The sequence below is a fragment of the Aphelocoma coerulescens genome, chromosome 4 (genome assembly GCF_041296385.1).
Source record: "Aphelocoma coerulescens isolate FSJ_1873_10779 chromosome 4, UR_Acoe_1.0, whole genome shotgun sequence".
Taxonomy (NCBI): domain Eukaryota; kingdom Metazoa; phylum Chordata; class Aves; order Passeriformes; family Corvidae; genus Aphelocoma; species Aphelocoma coerulescens.
The window spans coordinates 60,405,452-60,424,179 of record NC_091017.1 but is presented as its reverse complement, the minus strand read 5'-3'; the positions used below and the strand labels follow the sequence as shown (position 1 = coordinate 60,424,179).

The window sequence follows — 18,728 nt, the reverse complement described above, 5'->3', positions numbered from 1 at the left end:
TTATAATGGCTATTACAGTGGGAATTCACTACCTTATTGAAGTTCAACTTTGAAAAAAATGATTTCTGTATCCTTCTCAATCTTCTGTTCTTTGCTGGTGTTCAGTACCTCAGAATTAGTGAAATAGCTGCTATTAGTTAATGCCAAGGTCTATGCAAGGCCAGTGTGATGATGGTTGATCATCATGCATTGCAGAATTTTGGAGCATTTGGCAGGTACCTTGTAGAATGGAGAGAACATGGATTTAGCAATTTGATGTGGTGCAAGCCAAGCCATCAGATGTGCGCAAATCATGAGCCTTCAGTAATGAATGCAAATGAAAATGTACTATTTTTGACTTGGAATCCTGCTCTACAGTGCTGCAGTTTGTGATCAGGGTGTGCAGAACAAATACATCGTGTACTACTATCAGCTGAATTTTCTTTGCAGTGTGCTTTCTGCTCTTGCAGTCCTCCTTGAGTATTTTGTGTTCAGTAGTACTACCTATTTAGAATTTGATCTGCAGTGTGATTGCCATCCCTTTGTTATCTGTTTATGAGGCTATGATTGTATGACATGACAATTCTTTTTATTTTCCTCTGCTGCTCTTTGTTTAGTCCAGACTTTCAGAAGGGAGGTTGTGAAATGCGGTGACTATATTTGCCACTACACTGACATAAACTAAAGGTTGATGATAAAAGAAAATTTGGAGACAGTAAGTTACTGGGATGGCAAAAATAACTGGAAGAATCAAAAACTATTCTGGTCTATTTTTTGGGACTCCTTCCTGGATAAAAGAAAGAGTTGATTTACACACACAAGCCTTTCACTTTTTTGGTAAGAATTACTATTTTACGGTTAGATTTGACATCTGTGACCTGGTGATTATATGTAGTGAAGTACATGTACACGATACAGAAATTTAAATTTAAACCCTTTCTTTTGCTTGGGAACTTTAGATTCTGAGGTGACAGTAAGTAATATTTCTGGTGGTGTTTTTTTTTTTTGTCCTCCCCACTTCAGATCCCTGCAGTTCACTCAGCCCGCCGTGCTTTACTGAGGAGGACCGGTTCAGCCTAGAAGCTCTCCGCATGATCCATAAGCAAATGGATGATGACAAAGATGGTGGTATCGAAGTAGATGAAAGTGATGAGGTAGGAGTAAAATAACTTTACTTGTTTGTACATGAAGTCTTCTTTATCCTTTTGTTTTGTCTAGCTGCTCTTTATCTTTCAGCACTTGAGTAGTTGTTGCTGTTTTTCTTAAGTCAGCCCTTTCCTCAGACAAATGTGGAAGGAAAGTCTAATTTCTATATTTGTCTGAAATGGGATGTTACTGTCCATTGTTCTAGCTTGAAGAAAAGTTTTGTGTGACTATGTATAAAATCTGCTACTTTTACTTTTTTTTTTTTACTTTTTTTTTTGGTGTAAGAAGTGGGCAAATGGTGGTAGGTTTAGCTTGCAGTAAGGTTGATGTGATCCATTGCTTAGTGTTACAGTTTCTTTGCTCAAAGTTTTCTTGCTTAAGGCATCACTGGGCTATCCTATTTACCTTGGATCTGTTGCAGGCACTTCATGGTGCAAAACAGTACCTGTTACAGACAGCAGACTAGAAGAAAGATTTCTGGTTTTGCTTACATTTACAGGCAAGTAGTAAGAACACCGTACTTACTAATGGTAAATTAAGTCCTACGACCTAAGGAAGGTTATGCAGACCTGCTTGAAGCTTCTTGTGTCTGTCCTTGAATGAGTTTGGTGGGTGGGCTCCTGGTGGACCGGGCAAAGGACTTACCCTTGCATTTACTCAACTTTGCCAGTGGGATTCTCAAAATTACTGGGTCAAATGGAAATGTCTATGTAGTTTCATTGTGCTTGCTTATTTCGCTTTCTGGCCATTGTTAGGCACACGCTTGAGAACCCAGGGGGAGTGAAGATATCCCCTAAAAATGAGGGTATTGTCACGTGGTTCTGACACCCATTCTCACTGTAGATGAATGTGAGAAGAATCTAGCCCTGTTTTGTCATCCTTTTTTGTAACATCTAGGGGAAGATTGTTCTCCCTGAATAAGTTATGAATTATCATCGTCAAATTTAATGTGATGCTACTTACTTTTCTGTGTGCCTGTGTGCAAACAACATCAACAGGCCCCATCCAACCTGACTTTGAACTCTTCCAGGGACTGCGTCATCCACAACGCCTCTGCGCAACCTGTTCCAGTGCCTCTCAACCCTCTGAGTAAAGAATTTCTTCCTAACATGTAGACTAAATCTCTCCTGTTTTAGTTTAAAACCATTCTCCCTTGTCCTGTCACTATCTGCCTGTGTAAAAAGTTGCTCCCCCTCTTTTTTATATCCCTCCTATATGTACTGAAGGTTGCAATAACATCTTCTGGAACCTTATCCAGGCTGAACAGCCCAGCTCTCTCAGCCTGTCTTCATAAGAGAGGTGCTCCAGTATTCTGGTGATTTTGGTTGCCTTTACTTGTTCCAACAGGTCGATGACTTTCTTGTGCTGAGGAGCTGGAGGCAGCACTCCAGGTGGGATCTCACAAGACCAGAGTAGAGGGGCAGAATCAATTCCCTTGACCCGCTGGCCACTCCTCTTTGAATATAGCCCAGGATGCAGCTGACTTGCTGGCCTGTGAGCGCACACTGTTGGCTCACATCTAGCTTTTCATCCACCAGCACCCCCAAGTCCTTGTTGGTAGGGCTGCTCTCAGTGACTTCTCTCAGTCTGTGCTCATGTCTTGGATTGCTCCAATGCAGGTGCAACACCTTGCACTTGGACTTCATGAGGTTCTCATGGCCCATTTCTTAGGTTTGTCCAGATCCCTCTGGATAACCTCCCTTCCTTCTGTTAGTTCAACTGTGCTGTTCAGTTTCATGTCATCTGCAAACTTGCTGAGGGTGCACTTGATCTCACTGTGTTGTTGAGGAAGGTATCAAAGAGCCCCTGTCCCAAGAGAGAGCCCTGATGGGCACCACTCATCACTGGCCTCCACCTGGACATAGAATAATTGACAGCTGTCTGGCTGTGTCCGTTCAGCCAGTTCCTTATCCACCAAATGGTCCACCCTTCTAATCCATCTTTCTCCAATCTGGGGATAAGGATGTTATGTGGGGCTGTGTCAAAGGCCTTTCAGTGGTCTAAGTAGATGACATTTGTTTGGTCTTCCCTCATCACCTGCTGCAATCACTCCCATCATAGAAGGCCACCAGATCAGTCAGACTGTTTGTCCTTAGTAAAGCCATGCTGGATTGTCTCAGATCACCTCATCGTATGTGCCTTACCATTGCTTCCATGAGGATCTGCGCCACGATCTTCCAAACCATAGAGGTGAGGCTCACTGGTCTCTAGGTTCTCAGGTCTTCGTTTCTTCTCTTTTTCAACAGGAGGGATGTTTCCTTTTTCCCAATCACTAGAGGCTTCACCTGACTGCCAGGAGTTTTCAAAAATAATGCATATAGTCTACTTTTGTTATTGCAGAATGTTTGGGACAGTCACAGTCCAGTCTGCAAATTGAAACATTAGTGATGGAGTATGAGCTTCCTGAGGAACTTCCCAGCACTTTGATTATTTCTCTTGACTTGTACTGCATTTTTTATACATGGAAGTCGAAAAAGTTAAAAGAAAATACTGAAATATTTATACATTGGAAACATTTTATTAGTATTCAGAAGATTTTTCCTGGTTTCCAGTGGACCATCTTTATATCTGACCTTAAGTTTCTTCCTGTTCCAGAGGAAGCAACAGAAGCTACTCTATAAACCTGTTTAAATGGCTGAAATTATAATAGTTGATGAGGCATGCTGTTCAGCTGGGGTAATTAGAGACGAGTGAAACTGTATGTTCAAACTACACATTGTGCATAAAATAAGATGACTTAATTGTAGCCCTTGTTTCTGCTAGTTCATTTTTAATTATTGAAGAAATATTTAATAACCCACTCCCTGCAAATTAGCACTTTTCTACATGTAATTTCCATGCAAATCAGTGATGAATATGTATTTGCATAGAGTGCTTTCTTCTAAGACATTAAATGCAAACCTGAAATTAATGAGAAATGCAGTTTAATTGCAAGTTCAGCTAGTAACCTCCATGTTTTTCTTGTAGTGCTTTTACTAGATCTTTACCATAATTTTAAAAGATCTACATTTACACAACATAGTTACATAGTTACCTGATTACAGTAGGTCTGAATATGTACTAAATATGTCCTATTTATATTTCAGAACCAGATTTTTTTTTTTTTGTTCTGTCACAGTGGGTAATGCTGCTTATCTTGATTAAGAATGAGGACTGATAATTAAAAAACCCACTTTATTAGAAGTAAAGCTTACATGAAATACAGGGATTTTACTTAACAGCAGGGAATGGATTTTCTGTTTTATGCTGCATGGTTTTTACTTGCAAGCCTCCTGAAGAGCAGCATATTGAGTATGTTGATCAGATGTTCATTAGCTTTTTATTTGGCAGGAAGAATGTTACAAAGTAGAATAACTTTCTGCTGTTTAACCAGCACTACAACAGTGTTACAAGGGTATATTTACACCAAGGAAGGAAGTTATTGTTAATAAGTTATTTTGAGACAGGAAGGTAAAAAGAGCTAAAGATGTTGAACTATTTATTTTAACTATTTTAATTTGCTAGTCCAGTTAACTCCCAACAATAATTCCAGACATTTCATCTGCATGTGGTTTATTTTTTCCTAGTGTTTTCATGCCCTGTTTTAGGTTGTAGCTTGTTTCTCCTCTGTAAAATGAAGGCCCACATAAAACCGTTCTGTAAAGAAGGAGTTTTTCTAGGATATTAGAAAATTTGAACTAAGATATTTCTTATTTCCTCAAAAATTGTCTGATACTGGAAGACCTATGGATTTACTTTGTACGGACTGGAAAGAAACTTGTATTTGACCTTGATAAAATTGATGTGCAGAAACCTGATCTAAATTTTTACTATGGGATTTAATAGTCAGCAAAACATGAGGGATTTTGTTGAAGTCTTCCAAGGAAGTTAGAGGGGCTCTAGTCTGAGCATGGAGTAATTGTTTTTTTCCTTATTTTTTGGTATGGTACCACAGAGAAAAGGAAAAAGGAAGGAAAAAACCCCCTATGCTTATTATAAGGGCAGGCTAATACAAATTTTCCTATCAGACCTAGATGCTGATATTATTTCTTTATATGTCAAGGATTGCAATTGTTTAAGCTGGTTTCAAGAGGTCAGCTGTAAACGGGTAGCTGAAAGGGAGAACGTAGTACACTGACTGAGGTTTTAGTCATGTGTTGTGGGAGGCTATCTGCCTCAGGAAGCATCTGTTGCACCATGGGAACGTGTTTTGTTTTAATGATGAGACACAAGCAATAAAACAGACTTATCACATGTGGACTATTTGCATAGGTTTTTCCTGTTTACAAAGAACTTCCATATATAGGTCCTACATCCAGTCATTTCCTCAAGGAATCTCTCTGCAGTACTAGAATAAGTTGATGTTTTTGAAATATTAGTGACTTACTCTGTTATTAGTAGTAGTAGTAACTTAATGTCTCACCAAGCTAAAGGCACAAATGTACAGTTTTGCATGGGATCTCTGGATAGATCATTTCATATTTTGTTTAAGTTTTTTTCGGGAGTGAATTGGACTTGTTACTTAATAAAAAAACCCCAAACTGAGCAAGCCCCATAGAAAACCACCAACACTCTACCCCATGCTGTCCCCCACAACAACAACAACAGAAAAAACAACAACAAAAAATTAACGAAAGAACAGAAAAACAAAGAAGAGAGACATAAAAGTACAGTAAGGAGAATAAGAGACTGCAGCACTGAAAGCATCAGAGAATAGCTTTTAGCAGTGGCAGGATGGTCAAAGAAGTTGGAACCTCAAAGATGATATGCCTAAGTGCCTGACTTAAAAATGTTGTCTGGAGGCAAGAATCAAATAGAATCTAACTTAAGTGGCCTAAACCAGGGAAGATGATTTTCTTCTCTACAGCAATTAAAGCAGGAATAGTAGCTAGCATGATCTGGAATAGTATTATAGCACTTTGGCTGTAGGAAGTTTGACAGGGATAGGCTTCATTCTGTTCTCTGGAAATATACTCTCAGCAAGATGTTGAATGTCCTTTCGAGTTCCCTTAGTATTTTGTTTTTGTTCTTGTCATTTATGTAATAAAAGTCCTTAAACTGGAGTTCATATTTCTGTAAACAACTTAATATTTTGATGACAGCTGTTTAGACAAAATTCTGCATGTGGAAAAATATGTGCTGCAGTGGTTCAGAAACTGAAGACATTATAACTATTTTGTCATGACACTGGGATGGCTCCTGAGTGTGTTTTACATCTCACTGTGCGAGACATTCTGTTACAAACATCAACCTTTCAAACAAGGATTTTGAGCTTCCTAACCAGTGCAGCAAACATTTCCCCCCAAAGCTATTGGATTACTTTGAATTCCTTAATTTGTTGTGGCTCTCTTAACGGGGGTCTTTTATAATTTTTTTTTTTTTGCACTCAGCTGCTTTTTTCAGAGCAGGATGAGGAGCCAGGTCTTGTGTGAAAACATTGATGGTGTTAGTTCACAGCTGTGCCTGTGCAAAGAAGCCCTGTAGAGATGTGCATATGTTATCATGGGTACAGTTGCATAGAAACTTGTTCCAGCGTGGTTTAGACTAGACCTACCTCACACTTTGCCTCCTTGGAGGTACTTAAGCTAATATGTAGCTGTCTGCACCTCTTTATTTAGTCTTCCTACAATGAAATGATCCCTTGACTGAAATTCTATCTTGACTTTGAAGAGATTGCAAAGTTTACTTTGCAGCAGATAGCTACAGTTTTGTTTGGAGCTGCAGTAATCTTTTTTCAATAGAATGTGTAGGTTACTTAAGATATACTTGGTAACACTTTTCCTGGCCTACATTTTTCTAGCCATGTTTTATTATTAATTTTATTAATAATATTATTAAATATGTTTTTTTTATTTTACTTCATAGCATTTCTGTAGGTTAGGCAATCATACCTGAATCCTAGTAAGTTGCCTTTTAAAAGCACATTTGCCATCATAATTTAGTCAGTACATGTGACATTGTAATAGCTGCAACAAGTGTTGTAGCAACAGATGCGGGGAGATGTACTGAGGCTGCCTCATAGTGACTGGCTTTATCTGAAGGGTTACAGGAAATCTGAAGTTGTAACTTTTGCAGGTTTCCCTTTGAAGGAATAAAACCAAAGGAAATAACACTGTTTGAGGAATAGATGCTCAAGGGAGAGAGTAATACCTAGCCAGAAGATGTTACTAATTGCTCTTGAAGTAAACTTGTCAGTTAAAGGGTCTATTTTAAGTTGATGAAACTGAAAATCATAAACTTGAGCCTTCACCCAGAACAAAATACAAATAGCATGAGAGTGCTTCCTGCTGCAGTTAGTGAGTGTGGTTAATTTTACTTTTCCGGTGGCATTCTCAAAAGTATGCAGTTGCTTGTTTGCCCTGCAAGCGTGTCTTGCAGCATCGATGTTTTAACTTTTTAAATTGTTGTATTTGGGTTTAGTTTGCAAGTTCTCTCTCCAATACCAGTCAAGCTGGTATTGGATTTTGGGGGAGGTCTTTTATTTATTTATTTATTTATTTATTTATTTATTTAGGTAGTCTCTCTTCAGGTTGGTCTTTGGTCATTAGTTGACTGGATTTTGGTGAAAGTTACGGTACTAAAGCCTTTCTGAAGAGGAAGGAAGGTGGGGGCGTACCTGATCCTGGGACTTTTCCAGGGCTCCCCAAGTCCTGTCCCCTCCAGGCAGGAGAAGGTTTCCTTTGGAGTTATTACACTGCTGAACCTTGGACTTTGGGATGTTAATCTTTGCAGAGGTGCAGCTATTATAGTACTCTTGGGATCAAAACTGTAGTTTCAATGTCTAGGTGTGGTTGTTTTTTTATTCTCTACTTGTTTTTGAAGTAATTACTCTGACAAATGGTTATTTTTGTTTCATGCAGATTTTTAGGTAATGTATCTTCTGCTTTCTTGGTTTCAGCTTTGTAGTCTTAAAAGAACTTCTCCTTCCGGAGTAATTATGTTGGCTAAGATAATCCTTAGATGTATTTTTCTTAGAGCTTATTCTTTTAACCTCCCATTTAGAGTTATTTTTGTAACCTTTTCTTTGTATACTTAATGACCAGGGCAACAGAAGAGAGATTAGCTGCCATGACAAGGAACAGAAAAATCCTCTTTTTAACTAGAGCTGTTCTGTTTTTCTGTCTTTCTTCAATTTAGGTCTCAGTTCTTTTTCTTAAAGAAGCACTTCCATATTAGACCACTTCTGAAACAAAAAGAAAGATGTTCGATGTTGTTACGTCCTCTTCATTGGTGAATGCACTTATTCCTTGAAACACGATGACCTCTTTCCAGCTGTGTGCACTGTAACTTTAGTGTTGTGGCCTTGTGCTGTTGGAGAACCTCTCTGAGGAAGTCATAGTGGTTATTTTCACAGGAGCTGGGAGCAATATGGGTAGTTCAGAACAGAAGAGGGCTTTTTCACTTGGAAGAAGTTCTCATAGATGTACTACTTCTGCCCAGGAGGAGTTAACTGTACTGGCTACTAACTGCGGGCTGCTTTCCAGTTTGTGTGTTGCCACTCGCTTTTTAAAAAGGCACGTAGTCAAATATTCGAATCGCTGTCTCGGTATACACCGGGTGCACTCTCAGCCTTTCTCCCGGGAAATCTCGTGCGCGGACCTGGATCCGCGCTTCCCGTGCCGCTGTTGGGCCCCCTGCGCCCTCTGCGGGCGGCGCGCCGGAACTGCAGGAGGAGCTGCCGATGCGTGTGCCGAGGAGCCCGCGCTGCGTCCCGGTGTTAAATCGGGAGGCTTTCCTGCGGGTCCTGGTCGTGCTGAGTCTGGGGACAGGTGTAACCCGTTGAAGCTTTTTTTTTATCAGTTGGCGTCTTCCTTCTTTCTTTACTTCTAACCATGTGAGTAGTATTGTTAACAGCACTTCAGATTTTCCTTGACAGCACTTGAAACTCAGCAAAAGTTTCATCTTTCGGTATTTTACAGCCTTTACTGACAACTATCAGTAAAGGTAGCAAGTTTGTACAAACAAAAGTGGCCTGACCTTTAGATTAGAAGATGCAAAATTGGCCCAAGCCTCTATATACAACATATTCTGTCCCTCTTCAGAAACTTGATCGCCCTACAACACTTGTTTTGAAAAAAAATGTCTATGCCCAACATTAGGATTCTCCAAGGGCAGTCCGTCATCAGTCACTAGAAAGTTGAAGAGTGAGTGTTAGCATTTACCTTAACCCCCATGTGAAAAGAGATAATCTTTACAGAGAGGGACATATAATACATGTTTTTGCCGTACTTTTAGTGAGCTTTTTGCAAGTTGCTGAAAGATATACACTGGGGGTGTCACTTGATAGTAGATACTTGCAGTCTGGAGGGAAAAGGTAAGGTGAGAAAACATCAGTTCTTTCCTGCTGTTCCATCTGTAAGACTGGGCTATAATCTGGAAAGGCTTAGAGACATTAGTGGATAAGAAAATTATTTTGTTTTTCTTGTTGTTTAGTTACCGCTGTTCAGTGTCGACTTTATAAACATGGAGTGGGAATGAGTAAGATAATCCATCTTTCATTGCATGTTGTGTGACAGTTGTAGAATTTGCCAGCTTCATGGTAGTATTGCCAATATGGGAAGTATTCAGAGTTCCCACTTGGGTGATGGAATATGCAACAGATATTTTTGCATTTGTGTACAGTTACAGGATACAGTCCTGTGTTTATTAAACCTTTTTACTGCTGCTGATCCATGGTTTTTCAGAAGTTCTGTAACTGCTTTTGCCCCAACAGGCTGCTATTTTCAGTTCTCATATATTTCATAAGTTTCTCATGTATTTTTCATGTATATGCATGTGTGTGCATACATATATATATATATATTTATATATATATCTCAATTTGTGTCATTCTTATATACATGGGGAAGAGGAGTTAAAAATGCTTATGCAGTTTGTATGGGCTAAATGGAGCTATTTTAGGAATCAAAAAGCTTTACAAAGCTAATGTCTGAAAATCAGAAGAAGTTTTGAAGTAATAGATAAATAAGAGAGGATTTGCATCCAATCAGTATTTGGACACTATGGCTCTGTGGTTCGTTTAAGGAAGGCAGCTAGTATTTTATCCCAAGTCCATCAGTTAGAGGAGAAACTTGAATCCATTCACATAGTTTGAGATTCCCTTACATTCTAGTAAAAAGATTTTAGTTAGAGAGAATTGGTAAATGTTAGCTTTTGCTTGCATATTTCTGCTATTGTATTCTGTCTCTTTTTATTATGAGTTAATAATACTGTTTAATGCTGGCTACTTTTCAGTATCTCTGGCAGTTTCTGAATAGTATAATCTCTAGATTCGTTAGAAATTGAGCTTTTGTTAGAAACGGAGCCTTTGCAGAATGCTCTGCACTTAAATTATTACCTGGACTGAATTTTAAGAATTGAGCTCTTCTGCAGTGCATCACTAGCTTGGCTTTCTTCCTCACCTCCCTTGAAGTGGTGATGACACATAATCAGCCATATAAAAGACTTTTTTGACTTAGCTGTCATGGCTGTTTGTAGCTGGTTTTGTTTGAGCAGCTTTATCCTTCAGGAACAGAAGAAAGTGAACTATCTACTGTGGAAGATTTCTTAGTTTTCTGGTACTATTAGTACCAGCTACTAGTTTTCTGATACTAATACTAAAGTCTTCACCCACAGAGACTGTTCATACAATGCTTTCAGGGACTGATACTTATGGAAGGTTTCCACTATTAATGGGAGGTGGTTTGCTAACCAGTATTCCAACTTTTTGAGGCCTGTATGAAATAAAAAATAGAATGGGTTTTACAGTTCCATGGCTTTTCTTGGGTATGTATTTGGAGAACTGTTTGTAGTGACTAGTGGAATACTGATAGAACACTGCCATCAGAAAATTTTATCATAGAATCATGGAATGGTTTAGGTTGGAGGGGACCATAAAGGTCACCCAGTTCCAATTTCCCTGTTGTAGGCAGGGACACCTTCCACTGGATCAGGCTGTTCAGAGCCCCATCCAACCTGGCCTTGAACACTGCCAGGGATGAGGCATTTACAGCTTCTCCGCACAACCTGTGCCAGTGCCTCACCACCCACTCTGTATGTCATGATTGCATGATCTTCCTTTTTATCTGTTTGCTAAAAGGCTTCCTATTAATTACTGAAAATGAAGCAGCTTTATGTAATGCTTCTGTGCTTGGAGTGTAACCACTGAGGAATGATTAACAAGCAGAAAATTGGCCCTCAGATGACTTCTGTTTTTCAATTTGATGAATAGAAGTCAAATTTTTGTTGTCTAATCAAAAGACTTTAATACTACTTAGTAAACAGCTTACTCTCATCCCTCAGGCAGTTGCATTTAACTGGTATAGCAGGATTCAGGCATTACTCATCCACAAATGACTGGCACACTTTCAAATCTTACATGGTCTTATTTTCAAGGAGGTGAAGTTGGTTACATGTCATCAGAATAGAGAAATATGCAGTGTGAATTTGTGGTGCATTCCTGTAATCACTAAATCTAAGGCATCCCAATAATGTTAAACTTGGTATACTAGAAACTGCATCATCAGTTTTTCTAGGATTTAATAATTGTGAAAAACAAATCTTGTAAGAGCGTTTAACTTGCCTTCTGAGTCTTTGATCGAGAAAACTCAATTCTCTGCTGCTTGCATGGGGAAGCAATAGCAAAGACTATCTGATTTCTGTGTAGTTTCTCTTCAGAAATTGTCATTTCGGCATTTAAGATGATGTTTTTTCCCTTTTCTTCAGTTTCTAAGGGAAGATATGCAATACAAGGATGCCTCTAATAAACATAGTCACCTGCACAGAGAAGACAAACATATCACCATTGAGGATCTGTGGAAACGCTGGAAAACATCTGAAGGTAGGTAAAGAAGTATAGCTAAAAATGATGGTGGTTATTAACATAGATATAATTCAACAATTTTTCCACCAAGTATAGAGTAGTGAATGAAGGACTTCTTGAAGCATCTTCATGAATCTGTTTCGACACTGTTATTTATAGACACAAATAAACCTGACTGAGAAGTCATTTAGTCCAGCTGGAGATAATTTCCTCTTCACGTGTTTGGTATATTGCGAGTAAATTAAGATATCTTACGTGCTCATCTGTATGAGGTTCTAATTTATCAAGGTGACTGGTGCAAGTGCTGAGTTCCAGATTAGCATGTTTTTAATTTAATAAACCCTGAGGGTTTCTCTCAAGCTATTTTAAAATATCTTTATGTTGTATTAAGTGGAAAATTCAATGCTCTTTGATCTAAATTTTATTTGAGCTACAAAGATCTAGAATTCTTAGTCCAAAGCACTTTTGAAAACCTTCTTAAACTTGGGATACAGTAAAAGGTACTGATAAGCCAACACCAGCAGCCCTCCCTCACCCTGATTTAAATGAAATAAGTAAGTTGAGTCAACTATTCCAAGTATCAAAGGAGTATTTAATCAACAGTACAATGTTAACTGCCAAATACGTCCCAGGATATAGTGATTAAAAAAGAGATCTGGAATGTTAGAATTGTTAGGAGAAAAATACTTAATTTCCCCACCCCAACTCTCCTTCCAAAGGTGTTGTCCTGGTTCCAGCCAGGACAGGATTAATTTTTAGCAGTAGCCAGGAGGGAGCATAGCTAAGGCCCGAGTGTTATTCTATGCCACCTCACATCATGTCTGGGACCCCAGGAAATGGAGTCTCTCTCTCTTCTGGGGAGAAGAGGTTCATTCTGGTCAAGAGACATGGGCAACATACAGGTCTGGTATTTGTTTATTGTCAGGGGCTTTCCATATGAGTAGTTTAATTTTTCTTATACCTTTTGTTACTGTATTGTTGCTGTTATTGTTAGTTTCCTTACCTCATTGCTGTTTCCAGTAAATTGTTCCTATCTCAACCTGTGATCTTTGCCCTTTGTGCCTCCAGTTGGAGGGGGAGGGGAAATGGCACACATGTTTTAGAAGGAGCACTAAATTTGAAAATACCATTCCTAAACCATGACATGTTCTAATGGCAAGCATAGAGAGATCTAAAACTTGGTATGAGTCAAACAATTGAAAGTAGGAACAAGAGAGGAATGACACCAGGAACATGCCATTGGTTCATTCTGCTAATGTAGGAAGTCACTTAAGGGCATTCTCATGGAATGCATGAAGTGTTTGGTATGTAGTAAATATCTGTTTCAATCAGCAATTTTTAGCCTCATCTCTTCAAATATTCTTTAAATAGTTATTCACTTAAGATCTTGTTCCCTGAAAGTATTGCAATTAAATTATCAGAAAAAATTGTCTCATAATTGTTGGTCTAAGTCATGAATAACTCTTCAAAAATTTAGGCTTTAGTAATACTAGAAGTATAGTTTTTCTGTTGTGTATATCTTTATTCCAGTTTTCTTGAATGTAGTGAGTAGGGTGAGTAAGACTCAAAAGACTTTGAGACAAATGTTTCATCTCACTGTGTGTTCTTATAGTGGCTTTACTTGTCATCCTGCTGAGAGAACTAAAGTTGCACCACAGGGAGACCTTGACAGTGAGACTCCCGAGCAGTGTTAACAGTGGTCTGGTGACTGTTAGAAAGCATGAAGCCCCTCAGAAAATGAACTACTTTAATTTGATTTTAGGTAACATGGAAAATGTTACCATCCCTTCCTATATATTTTAGGAATTTTATTTATTTGTTTCTTATGTGCCACTAGTTTATAGCAATTTGAGAACATTAAACAAGAGGATGGAAGGTACTGTAAATGACAGTATTGGTAATTTGAGACCTTTAAGCAATCTGTTGAGGTATCTGTGTGAGAATTACAAACTCTAGTGCTCTTGACAGTATACACAGAAACATCTTCTGGATCTACTTCTGTGTAGTTTATGCTGAGTAGAATTTGCCCATTCTTTGCCATAAAGCTTGATTTATGTGAATGTTTGTCTTAAATACTTGTCAAATAGCTTAAAGGTGTTCTCTGTTTAACATATTGTGGTGCAAGACAGATAAGATTTGAGAGAGAAGAAAGAGAAAACATGCCATTGCTGTTTGGTATTTCCATTTAGGATTAAGGAAAATAGAGGTTGCTTTTAAATAATTGATTGAGAAGGATTTTATACACTGAATGTAACACTGAGGATTGACTGCATTCAAAGCTCTAAAAATTGTCTAATAAAAGAAGGGGCTTGAGAATATTGCTTTTTAATATTTCTGGCACTGGGCAGGCTTTTGGTGTCCCTGCCTGGTGCAGAATCCTTAAGGCATGGTCTAGGCTGGTGCAAATGAAAGGAAGTTTGAGGCTGTTACGGGTTATACCTGCGTGGAAGGAGTCATAGCATAGCTTGAATCAGCATCTAGCCTGTTGTTGCTATGTTGCCTTTCAGTTTAAATTATTCCTTTGGTACAAAACAAGACTGTCATTTAATTTAGTTTAGTTAGAATATGATTTTTGTCACCTTTGAATTTTTTTAATCTCATAATCTAATTCTGCAGAGAGTGCTCTATTTAGGGGAGTGACTAGGAAATAGCATAGCTGTTTAAAATGTAAAAGACACTGCTCTCTGAAAGTCTTCTGACTTCTGTTACTGTGTGTTACTGTTCTTTAAAGGTAAATGCCAGTATATGCTTGTTGCATGCCGTTCCTTGACCATCTCCTCTTCTAACTAAGCAGTATTCATATATGTACTACAGACTCTTTCAGCTAGTCAAAAGTAACAAACTTAGTAGCTACTGTTAGGTAAATATCAAAGGAGCATCTTCAGTATTTTTTCTACAAGGTCCTTGAAGAGGTAGTAGTTTTGAGTGTGGAAAAGGGGACAGATGAACATTTGGTTTGATGTCTGAATACCAGTCTTTGTACAATTATCTTTGAAAATTCTCGCACTAAAAGGCACCTGCCTTCTCTTTTTGCCCCTGTAATGGGCTATGGTCATGTGAATTTGCTGTCTGAAGAGAAGGGTGTAGGTATTTAGTCTCAGTAGTCAGGGGGCTGTAAGATCAGTGCAGGGCCTTCAGCTGGGTAGTTCTCTGATCTGTCTCACTCAGTAGGGTTGGATGCTGCATTCTTAGTAATGTAGCACTGCCCCTTGAGACTTGATTTTGTAGCAAAGTAAAAACTGTTGTGGTCAAACCTGGAGTTCATGAATGCTTGGCTGTTGTCAGACTAATTTGAATCCTATCAAAACCTAGTTGTTACAAACTGCCTTTAAAAAAAAAAAGTAGCTTTTTTTTACCCTTATGGCATATTTGAGCTTTAATGTATAGTATCTCCTATAGACTACCCTATAATAGAAAAAAACCTTCTCCTTGCCTTGTATGCGTTCCCTTTTTTTTCCCCCCTTTAATTCTCATTTCTTCTCTGTGGAAAAGAGAAAGTGAACTAAGGTCTGATGCATTATTTATTAGGGTAAAAAGATACAAAAATGGCTCTATATTTGCATGTGTGATCACTTGTTGTGTTCTGATGTACTGCTGCACAAGTGTTCTTGCAGCAACTGGGACTAAACTGCATACCACAAACATGTTGTGGTTGCATTGCACTCTAATCATTTGCTGTCTCAGGTTTTAAATATCTGGAGGTTGGAAATGCATGCAAGCCAGGGCTTGGCTAAGGATGAGTTACATAATGCTCCATACTGCTGATGTTACTGCTGAAGGTCCTAAAAACTAAGTTGTGAATCCATTTGTGTGCTTGATACGGAACAGTCTTGTGTGCCTGGCCAGCCTGTTCTCAACTTTAAGCCTAATATATGGCTGTTTTTCACTCCTTGCCATGAAATACTCTTACCAAATGTAATTTGATTTCTGGAAGGAGTAAGAGGCCCTTAAGAATGCTGAGGCTGACACTGTAATGTTATTTTACTTCATGCCTCCCTGCCCTGAAGCACCATTCTACATGATAAATTTAACACGAAAAACTGATAAATAGCCTGATCTTCTAATCAGCCATTAATGTGGGTTAACAATGAGAAACTTTCATACAGGGCCAGTATAAAGCTACTTTTTCTATCTTCACCTTCTGAAAGAAACCCCCAAAAGAAGTAGTAAAAACCCCCTAGAACTCTAACTTGTGTCTGAAGTAGAATAGCTGATGGAGGTCTAGAGACTTGAGTGCTGCTCTGGCGTGTAAACACTGTGCCTTCTATACCTGCCTTCCCAAAGCATGTTGCTGACATCCTCTCTCTCTGAAGGTAACTCTTTGTGAAAAGAGGTGTGAGAAAGAAGGATGTTATAATTACTCTGTAATGCTATATGCATTTAACTTACAGTAATTGTGACTTGCTACTCTGCTGTCTGAAGTACTGCTTTCTTTTTTGGTGATTAAACTAAGGGAAAATTACAACCTCAGCTAACTAGTGGGAGTTGGCACATTCTAATTGGCAGTACTGATCAAGATGAATTTCAGCTGGACTGCTTGCCCTCCAGTATGCCTGGTGTATATCACACTTGCCTTGTGTCATGTTTCAGTGGACTGTAAGTGCTTCTTGTGGAGAAAGGCCAGTTTGCTTTCCAGTAGTTTATGCTGTTGGAGAACAAACATGTATGTATGTCATAAAATCTTATTGGAGACAAGTCAAGTAATACTCCTTACCAACATTTGGCATATGGAAGATATCAACGAAAAGAAACAGTCTGAATGTTTTCACTGATTGATAGAATAGGAAAGGAAGAACAGTGTAGTTTAGAATCTGAGTCCACCTGGAAAACTTTGGGATTTGCAGGCACTGGCACTGGACTACTGTGAATGAAGAATTAGTTTACATAATAAATCTAAATTTCTTGTGAAATATGTACATGAGCAGAGGTTCAGATCTTGACATCCCAGAATAAGAGATGACAGTATGTATTGGTAGCTTAAATGATTGAGTGGTCAGTTAAAGGTATACAATATAAATAAAGAAGTAATTGATATTATTTTTTCATGAACGGGTAACAGTGTAAGAGTACAGAAAGTATGAGTTTCAGTTCTAGTTTAGGATAGACTTTGGTTGCTTCTTTTTGCAGTTTCTAATGGAGGTATCTGATACAGTGATAGATAATGAATAATGAAGTGTTTTTTCCAGAATATAACTGATTTGTTTGGGAAAATTTCCTTGATAGTCTATGAAGAAAACATTGCACCAGTCTAAGCAGTACAACAGATATGATTTGCTCTATGGTAAACCACTTAAATGTGTACCTCATTTCTTTCAGGATAATATGTTTAAAATTACTACTGGATTATAAAAACCTATAAATTTATGTAAAATTTGACAGAGTGTCTAGAAAATTCTTCCAGCAGTAGAAGTGAAAAGTCTCAATGGTATTTTTAACCCTTCCCGCCCAACTTACAAACTCAGTGAATTGTGTGGCTTCTGAAATTGAGTGTTCTGTACTGTCAGTGATAGTCTGTAGGGTGTAGTGGCTATTTTAGGTGTTTTTTTCACATGTCACATCAAAGCAACACTTTTACTTTGAATCAGTCTATGAACATATTTCTAGAATGCAGTTAAGGTGATATTTTTCTGGATGATTTTACCACTCTTGAGACTTCTAATGACCAGTCACATGACTTTGAATAATTTATAAATCTGATTGCTTATTATGCACAAAACAGTTAAGAATCTTTGCAATGGGAAACCTATCTGTTTATAAATAGAGCCCAGATATTTTGCATAAAATCTTTGAGTAATATGTCCAAACCAAGTCTGTTTCAAATCAATACCTGACTGTGGCTCACAAGGAGAGAAAGAAATGGGACAGCATACTGGGAAGGTTCTGTAGGCATTCATGTTGTTAGATAACAAGAGGTTTGTACTGTGAGTTTGTTTCTTGAAGCTGCAAGTGAGTCTGTGGAATGTGTTCTGTCTCTGCCTATCTGGAATGATAATAATCTGAAATGTTTAAACTTATTTTTCAGTTGTGCTAGTGTAGACAAGAGACCTAGAAGTCCTTATTTCAGTTACAGTGTGAACTGAAATATGAATTTGAACTCATAAGAATTTCCATTGCTTGCAGCTTTACCTGTCAAGCTTTCAGCAGCACTTTCTAAAGGATTATTGTCAAAATTTATCACTGAGAATGTGTCCTAGTGATAAGGTTTCTGCAGAAATCTCTGCCCAGCACTGTCACATGCAAGTAGTTCTAGATAGAGAAATGTTAAAAAAAAAAAAAAAAGTTTTTCATGTGAATACATGTCTGACCAGAAGGAGACTGTCCCTGTTTCTTTCATATGCAGACAGACTTTTGCAGACTCATAAATGCAGTGAACAATTTCCCTGCTGTAAACTGTAGCAGCTGGTCTGTAAGGGCCAGAAATGTGATTTTTTTTTTTCCAATATCTGTGGGTAGCATTTTCTTAGCACATCTGTAGTTATGAATGCTTATGTAGTGTTGCTGTTAAGGAAAATTGTTAATTATTCTCTACATATTAAGTAATTTTTCTTAGTCTTGAAATATTTTTGCATATAATTCCACTTTTCTTGGGCGTGTTTGAGAGATACTTAATAGTTTTCCTGTTACATTTTTTCTGTCTTTTGGTGTTTTCTTTCAGTCTCCTTTCTCCTTCTCTTGCTGGCTCCCATTTTGTGGTTAGTAGGTATAAGCCTCTAAGAAAATTCTTGTCAAAGCAAATTTTAAGGCATCATCCTGGGAAAGATCTTGGTACATTGCCTCAAATGGTTACAGCACCAGCTGATGTGTGTTTAGTTCTGCAAGGGTA

At 38.2% G+C, this 18,728-nt stretch overlaps 1 protein-coding gene across 3 annotated transcripts in view; it reads left to right on the top strand.

Annotated features, from left to right (window-relative positions):
• Positions 1 to 18,728, top strand: part of STIM2 (stromal interaction molecule 2) — a 73,900-nt gene that overhangs the window by 37,556 nt on the left and 17,616 nt on the right. For all 3 annotated transcript variants that reach the window (XM_069014307.1, XM_069014305.1, XM_069014306.1), the window contains exons 2-3: positions 1,003 to 1,133; positions 11,809 to 11,923. In XM_069014307.1, coding sequence (XP_068870408.1) covers positions 1,071 to 1,133; positions 11,809 to 11,923 — 178 coding nt within the window. In that variant the 5' untranslated portion in view covers positions 1,003 to 1,070. The remainder of the gene's footprint in view (positions 1 to 1,002; positions 1,134 to 11,808; positions 11,924 to 18,728) is intronic.